The sequence below is a fragment of the Oryx dammah genome, unplaced genomic scaffold (genome assembly GCF_014754425.2).
Source record: "Oryx dammah isolate SB20612 unplaced genomic scaffold, SCBI_Odam_1.1 HiC_scaffold_18, whole genome shotgun sequence".
Lineage (NCBI taxonomy): Eukaryota > Metazoa > Chordata > Mammalia > Artiodactyla > Bovidae > Oryx > Oryx dammah.
The window spans coordinates 94,622,262-94,630,935 of record NW_024070202.1 but is presented as its reverse complement, the minus strand read 5'-3'; the positions used below and the strand labels follow the sequence as shown (position 1 = coordinate 94,630,935).

The following is an 8,674-nucleotide window of genomic DNA, read 5'->3' as shown; positions in this document are numbered from 1 at the left end:
GCCTGCAGAAGTCGCCATCTAGGGCGTGCCAACCAAATAAACTTTCATTCTGCCCGCTCCGGGTGGGGGCTGTCGGGTGGCTTGTAGGGCGGGCAGGTGGCAGCCCCCAGCTGCGACCGGTCGCTGTAGGGGCGGAGATGCGACTCCGGTGGGAACCACCGCTGGCCCCACCTCCTCCCGGTTTGGGAAGGAGAGGGCGTGGCCACGCCCCCGGGGGCGGTGAGAGCGGCCGGCGCCGGGTAGGGAGGGCGGGCCTTCTTTCCGAGTGACGGGACCGCGGCCCAACCGGCGCCAGAGCACCGGGCCGGCCTTCCTGCAGCCTCTTCCGCTTACCGGCTGCGGCGCCTGGGACGGTTGCTGTGGGTCGGGGCGCTGGGAAGTCGTCCAAGATGATTAAAAAATTCGACAAGAAGGACGAGGAGTCTGGTACGCCCGGGGCTCAGCTGCGAGGGCCCCTTCCCCTTCCCCCGCCCCGCCGCCACCTGCTCTCGGGGACTGCGAACCTGGGGGCGTGGGCGCCGGTGTGCCAGGGGGCTGGAGTTGGAAGCCCGGCCCCTCCTCCGACCCCGCTCCGCTTCAGCCGGGGGCCTGCCCCTAGCCCCTCCCCCCGGGCTACGGAGCCTCCCTTCAGGTCGGCGCGCCGCCTCGGGCTGCTCGGCGGCCCCGCCCCCAGCCCCCCTCCTCTGGCGCCGCCGCTCCTCGGAGCCGCCTTCTCCTCCGCCGGTTCGCCTGGGGTGGGCTTGCCCACCAAAGAGGCGGGCCCACGGCAGGTGGCGGAGGGAGTGAGTGTGCTCTTGCGAGAGGCGGGGGTTGGATGGGGTGGGGTGGGGGCGGGGTACTGATAGTGTACGGCCCGGAGTGGGTCTGGGGTCGACCGGACTGTGTGTGTATGAACTTTGTGGTGCTTGTACCTTACAGTCTCCCTGGGGACCTCTGCGCTGTCCGCTTCCCTGGGGGCAAGGCTGTTCCGTGGTACCTAGCTCATTTAATACTCAAGCATCCAAAAGTGAGTTGCATCCTGATACCCATCTTTGGTCCAGAGTAAATGAGGCAGATAGCCAAGTCCCCTCAAAAAAAAAAAAAAAAAATCATCTCAGTGATTGATAGCTGCTCTCACAAAGCGTGGTCGAGGGTTGGGTTAGTAAACCTCTATGGCCCCTTCAAAGCTTGAAGCGTATCTAATTCTCTAATAAACTCTTCTGCCTCCCAGCAAAATGTTAGAAATACACAAAATAGTGCTTTCCTGTAGGGAAATCCAAAGGGCCTTACCACAATCTAAATCTTAATTGTGTGGCCATGGCAGATATTTGTAACATTCATATAAAAAGAAGGCAGGCCAAGAAGACAAGGTACTCATTTTAGGTAGAGTTTCTGTAAAAGAGAAGTACAGGATCTTACAGGATAGCAGACAGAGCTAGTGTCGAGTCAAAAAGATTTTAACCAATTTGTTTGCATATTAGTAATGATTATCAGTGTAATATCCAAGTGGACACCTCGCATAGGTGAGATTTCTCAAGCATTTAAAACCCTTCTATAGAAAGTAAATACATCTGTCTATGCCAGCTATTAAAGACATTTTTTCCCCCATAATATAGGTAGTGGCTCCAATCCTTTTCGGCATCTGGAGAAGAGTGCTGTCTTACAAGAGGTATGGCTTGGAAGTATAGTGTGTTTTTTCTTTTCTGTTCCATTTTAGAATGGGGACAGAGCACCTGGAATTCTGTGATCCAGAATAAGAATGAAGGAGTGTAACTGAGTTCAGAAAATATATACTGGAGGAAAAAAAAAAAAAGAGGGGTTACTTGTCATAGGAAAGTCTAGGGTTTATAGAAATGCAAACATTTGTAGACTCTGTCACATGTTGAGAATTTTAAGTAAAATAATGTAGGAGGTATTTAGTGCAGGGTTTGTGAAGGAAGTTATAGATACTAAGCTCATTGTATTCAAATGATGTAGGTAAATATTGAAATTCTTAGATAAAGTCCACAAGTTGAAGTGGGAGACCTAAGGGAGTGAGTATAGAATGGAAAATTACATCCGATAATTTATTATATACCATAATAAATTGAAAACTATAAGCTAAATTATTTGGATACTATGATTAAAATATATAATAGTCCTAAAAACATATATGTAATAGTCTTCATTTTATTTGATTGCCTATAATCTATGATAGAAAATATATATAGCAGTTTTTTGTTTCCACAGGCTCGTATATTCAATGAAACACCCATCAATCCAAGAAGATGTTTGCATATTCTTACAAAGATTCTTTACTTACTGAACCAGGTAAATTACTGTGATTTTCCTCAGATTTGTGTCTTAGAATAGAAATACATAATGTGCAGTGAAGTTTTTTCTAGAAATTGTAATTATTAATTTTTTAATAATTCACTTAATTTTAGAATTTGCAGTGTTTGATTAATGTAGTAATATGTAAAATTTCTTGTGGACAAGGAGTATGACATATACTTCTTTCTTATTCATGAGGTACCAAATCAGCTAAGCACACAGTACAATCTCAACATTGATTTGAATTTAACAAGTATTAATTAATATTCAGACATGTTGTTAGGTATGTTCAAAGGTCTTTATGTCCCTCCAAAAATACTTTTAAAAAGCTTAGACAAATTCTAGATAGACATTTTATCCTTTTGTGAGGGTATATTATGTAATGTTTTAAAGCTTTCATTTTAATATTCAAATTAAGGAATATAAGCAGGAATATCGTTTTATTGTACTTCACTTTATTGAATTTTTTTTTTTTTTTTTTTACAAATTGAATGTTTGTGGCAACCTTAGATGATGGTTAGCATTTTTTAGCAATAAAGTATTTTTAAGTTAAGGTTTGTACATTGTCTTTATTTAGACATAATGCTATTGCACAAAATAGACTACAGTGTAGTGTAAATATTTATATGCAACATTTATATGTATAAATGTATAAATTTATATGTATAGATAATATAACATTTATATGCACTGGGAAACAAAAAATTCCTGTGATGTGCTTTATTATAATATTTATTTTATTGCCATGGTCTGGAACTGAACCTACAGTATCTGCAAGGTATGCCTCTATTTGTTTATGATTTTCTTAGTATGGTTCTGGGCTTAACTGTTTTGTGCTTTATGTCGTTTTCTCTAAATGGGGATTATGATAAAGCTGTTTTAGACAATGGTAATGATTAAATGATACAGTAAATGTGAAGCACCGAAAATAGTTGTGGACACATAGCATTCAGGAGTAGTATTCATTCAGTCATTCAGCATATATATTTATTATGTACCTGCTGTGTCCTATGCACAGGGGATATAGCAGACAAAACCGACAAAAATATTTGCCCTCATGAAACATAGATCCTACTTTTTTTTCCTTGTGTGTGTGTGTATGTTTTTTGTTGTTGTTTGTTTTTGTTTTTCATTGCTTCAGACTGAAAAATCTCATGAAATGTCTAGGACCTTAGAAAATGTGATTTTGTTTATTAGATTTACATACACATACATGTGTATTTGCACACACCCACACACCTATATATATACCTCAGGTGGTTTACATATGGTACAAAGAACACTCTGGTTTCCAACTTGAATTCCATGAGAATTTTTACTTGACTACGTTTCATGACCGAGATAAAGTTTTGTAGTTGGCAAATGAAGGCTGAACAACAAGTCCATGCTTTTATTTATTTATTTATTTCAATTTTATTTTACTTTACAATACTGTATTGGTTTTGCCATACATCAACATGAATCCGCCACGAGTGTACACGTGTTCCCAATCCTGAAGGTCCATGCTTTTAAATAAAATACATCTATTCACAAACATATATCCTCTTGTGGTATTATTGGAAATATTTAAGGCAAAGTTAGTTTGATTTAACTTTTCATGGCACACATTGTGTCCAAGTTGGCTAACTCCAGTAGCAAGCATAGCTTTGAGTAAAGTTGGTCTAGAGTACATATATTTTTATATTGACCAATACTGCTTTGATGGGCAACCCATGTTGAAACATAACTATCTTGATGAGGAAGTTACCCACATAGTCTGATAAACACTGAGTTTCAAGTCAGAAAGTAGGGACTTAAGGTGTCTTTCATCCTAAACTTTCAAAGTTTTTCATCAAAATTTGGGTTTATTCTTACACCTATGACAAATAGATTGAAGACTAGTTGTATTTTTTGTGAAAGCTGAAGCCCTGAAAAATGATGGAGCCTAACATATTGGAGCTCCTAACATATGGAGCTTCTTCCCTGGTGGCTCAGAGGTTAAAGCGTCTGCCTCCAATGTGGGAGACCTGGGTGCGATCCCTGGGTCGGGAAGATCCCCGGGAGAAGGAAATGGCAACCCACTCCAGTATTCTTGCCTGGAGAATCCCATGGATGGAGGAGCCTGGTAGGCTACAGTCCACAAGGTCGCAAAGATTCGGACACGACTGAGCGACTTCACCTTCCTTCTTTCTAATGAAGAAATTAAATATTGAAATGGTAATGTCTCAGGTGGTCTCTGGTCTGCAGTGTTTTGACTATTAATAATATATGTTATCTAACACATTACTTCTCAAAAGTATGTGGTTCCCAGATCAGTAGCATTCAAATCACTGGGAGCTAATTTGAAATGGAAAATTTTAGGTTTCATACCAGAGCCAGTGAATCAAAATCTGTATTTTAGGAAGATCCTCAGATGATCTATTAAACACATTAGAGTTCTGATCCAAAGAATGTTTTTAGGGGCTTGAGCCAGTATCTTGAGATGTATTGGCAGCCCTACAAGCCTTTTGTATTAGTAACCATATAAGCCTTTCTGTATAATCTGATTCCTGCCCGTTTGGTTGGTCCCTTCTTACCATGTTTTCTGTGATTCCTATAGTTCATTACAGTTTAATATTTATTATGCTCCTATAATAGGTCAGGCTTTGCACTGGACATTGGATTATAGAAATGTAGGAGGTATGATATCTGTTCTTAGGCTGTGTAACAATAACATCTTGTTCTGACTAAGAACTCAACTTCATTTTCTATCTCCTGTAAATCTCAGTTGTTCAGAGAATTTAAAATAGTTCTGCTAAAAGGTTAGAGACCACTGTTCTAGAACTTTTATAGCATAGTGTGTGACAATGAATTGTTTTAAATAAGGAATGGATAAATGGCCATGTGGGTTTATAAATTAAGAGTCAGAAAAATAACAAAGAGGCACGGTGTTTATAGAGATTTTTTTTCTGAGTTCTAAAAGATCTTTGCAGAAATAATGGGAAAAATCCTTTTTTTTTTCTTGTTTAAGAAATTGTTTTAATTTAAATTTACTTTAAATTACTTAGGGTGAACACTTTGGAACTACGGAAGCCACAGAAGCCTTCTTTGCAATGACTCGACTGTTTCAGTCTAATGATGTAAGTCTTTTTTTTTAATTCTTTAGGCTAAAATGCTCTTTTTATTTGTTTTCCTTGGGGGAACTTAGAGTGGTCCAAATGAGGGAAGGTTGCTTGAAATGTTTAAAACTATTTAAAAATTGTTTATCTTCATAAAACTTATAAATGCTTATTAAAGAACACAGGAAAATGAAAGAATGAAAGTATATTGTTTAAAGCTGCTCACTCACAGATCTGCCATGCAGTCATGAAAACTGCTAATATCCGGCCTCTCGCATGACACTGCACAGATGGACTGGTATAGAAATCAGTGGACATAGCAATCTCATCTCTTAAATTCTCAGTCAAGTTTCTGGTGGGCCTGGCGTTTCTGTTGGCAGATGAGAAGAGTTAGATGCAGAGCGAGGAAGAGGATGAGGAGTAGGGCAAAGAAGAGTGAGGACAGACTGAGGCTGCCAGCGCCCCTGCGTCTGTCTCTCATCCCCTTCCACCACCCTAACTCTCAAGCGAAACAGCTATGCTTCATTTCCATCCTCCGTTGTGGCACATATTTCCTTTTTGCCCAGCTCTGACTCAAACCCGTCCAGAGAAGGGGATTATGGGATCTGTATTTCTGTTTTCTGTTAACATAGATTGGTCAAACTGTGCAGTCCTTTTGGTATGTTTTGCATATCAACACGGGCCACATTTTGTGTCGAGGACTTTATGGGATTTGCGTCTGGTTATGTGTCTAGATAATGAGCAGCTTGGGGATTAGGTCCTCAGGAACATCAGCAGTCTCTTTTAAGGCAAGTGTCTCAAGGGAAGTCGCTGTACATTCTTCTGGCAAAGGAGTCTGATTTCCTCAGACAGAGTATGGAGGACTGCTTTCACTTGCCATGGAAGCCTGAAGGAATTTAGAGGTTCAAGGTAGTCAGATTCATCAGAATCTGCCCCTTCTGTCCCCATTCCAGTTTTCAAGGCCCCACTCCTTTTTTCTCAATTAGGATGCTAACTTTAACATAAAATGTCTTACAGAAGGTGAATTGAATTTGCATTGTTATTCAGTCACCTGCAGGATATGCTTTTCAGAAATCTCAGGCCTGTGCCCACATGACATGAGGCTTTCTGTTAAGGCATTTTGGATGTTTTCTAGTCCCTGATATAGACCTTAGGCTATGTTTAAGGTCTGCAGCTGCTGCTAAGTCATTTCAGTCGTGTCCGACTCTGTGCGACCCCATAGACGGCAGCCCACCAGGCTCCCCGTGCCTGGGATTCTCCAGGCAAGAACACGAGTGGGTTGCCATTTCCTTCTCCAATGCATGAAAGTGAAAAGTGAAAGGGAAGTTGCTCAGTCATGTCCGACTCTTAGCGACCCCATGGACTGCAGCCTACCAGGCCCCTCCGTCCATGGGATTTTCCAGGCAAGAGTACTGGAGTAGGGTGCCATTGCCTTCTCCGATGTCTATGGTCTAGGGTGATTTTAATGTTCTGAGCTTAGCATTTTCTTTTACCAAGTTCACCAGTGTACTTAGAAGGAACTAGCCCACTATCCTGGAGAAGGCAATGGCACCCCACTCCAGTACTCTTGCCTGGAGAATCCCATGGACAGAGGAGCCTGAAAGGCTGTGCTCCATGGCATCGCTGAGGGTCGGACACAACTGAGTGACTTCACTTTCACTTTTCACTTTGATGCATTGGAGAGGGAAATGGCAACCCACTCCAGTGTTCCTGCCTGGAGAATCCCAGGGACGGGGGAGCCTGGTGGGCTGCCGTCTATGGAGTCACACAGAGCTGGACACGACTGAAGTGACTTAGCAGCAGCAGCAGCCCACTATCCAGCTCATTTTTATAGCAGTCTTCTGTGGTGGCAGCTAGTTGATGACCCAAAGCTTTGTCTTCTGTAGGTCCTTGATCATACTTGTCTGCATTGATGATTTAAGTGTTTTGCCACTGCATGCCAAGGACGGCTAGGGTCCTCTTTATCACTGGAGACAGAATCAGTAATGCCTTTTATCAAATCAGAAAGAATTTTATTTAAATTTAATCATAGAGTATATAGTCTTTTATGACTTTTCTGTCTTGTTTCTTTTACTTACGGCTTTTGAGATTGATCCAAGTTCTTGTGTGTATCAGTAGTTTATTCATTTTTATTGCTGAGTAGTATTCCATTGTATGGAGGTAGGTAATCTTAACTTATTTATCCATTAACAAGTTAATGGATATTTGGCTTATTTCTAGTTTATAAATATAAACAAAGCTGCTAAAACTACTCAAGTACAAGTCTTTGTGTGGACCTGTTAATATGTTTTCATTTTCTTTGGTTAATATCTAGAAGTGGCATTCTTGGGTTTGCATTTCCTAAATAATGAATATGTTAATCATGTATTAAGCAAAATATATGCTGATTTGCCACCTGTTTATTTTCTTTAGTAAGAAGAAAATAAACATCTTCTGTTTACATCTTTTACCTGTTTTTTTTTTTTTTAATCAGGTTGTTTATCTTCTGCTTATTGAGTTGTAGGTGCTCTTTGTATTTTCTGAATACAAGACCTTCATCAGATAGGTATTTTGTAAATATTTCCTCCCAGCCTGTGGCTTGACTTCTCATTTACTTACTACTGTATTTTTTAAAAATATTCTTTACAAATAGTAAAATCTACCCTTTTTAGGGTATAGTTTTATGAGTTTTGACAAATTTATACAGTAGTATTGATCAAGATTTAGAACATTTCCATCACTCCAAAAGGTTTTCTGTTATATGATTTATTCCTACCATCCTCAGGCTTAGGAAACCAGTAATCTCTTCTTTCCTTATAGTTTTGCTTTCCAGGAAGTCATAAGAATGATATTATACTTTGAATATCATACTTCATCATATGTATGAAACTTTTTGAATCTCCTTTTCAGGCACTTAGCATAACTCATTTAAGATTTGTCCATGTTTTTGTTTGTTGATTCCTTTTTATTTCATTGTGGTATTTGTTGTATAGATGTACCTCAGTTTGTTTATTTTTGCACCAGCTATAGAATATTTGGTTTGTCACCATTTTTTGATGGCTAGGAATAACATTGCTATAAACATTCATGTATAAGTTTTTAAACATGGTTTTTATTTCTCTTGGATAAATGCCTAGGAGTGGAATTACTGGGTCATATGGTAGGTGTAGAGGCTTCCCTGGTGGCTCAGATAGTAAAGAATCTGCCTGCAGTGCAGGAGACTGGTGTTTGATCCCCGGATGGGGAAGATCCGCTGGAGAATGGTGTGGTTGGCTACCCACTCCAGTATTCTTGCCCAGAAAATCACATAGACAGAGGAGCCTGGC

The 8,674-nt window shown here is 40.5% G+C and overlaps 1 protein-coding gene across 1 annotated transcript in view; it reads left to right on the top strand.

Moving 5' to 3' along the window:
- Positions 1-291: 291 nt before the first annotated feature.
- COPG2 (COPI coat complex subunit gamma 2) overlaps positions 292-8,674 on the top strand; it is a 113,634-nt gene continuing 105,251 nt past the window's right edge. The window contains exons 1-4 of the mRNA XM_040259641.1: positions 292-426; positions 1,596-1,648; positions 2,209-2,289; positions 5,319-5,390. Coding sequence (XP_040115575.1) covers positions 390-426; positions 1,596-1,648; positions 2,209-2,289; positions 5,319-5,390 — 243 coding nt within the window. The 5' untranslated portion in view covers positions 292-389. The remainder of the gene's footprint in view (positions 427-1,595; positions 1,649-2,208; positions 2,290-5,318; positions 5,391-8,674) is intronic.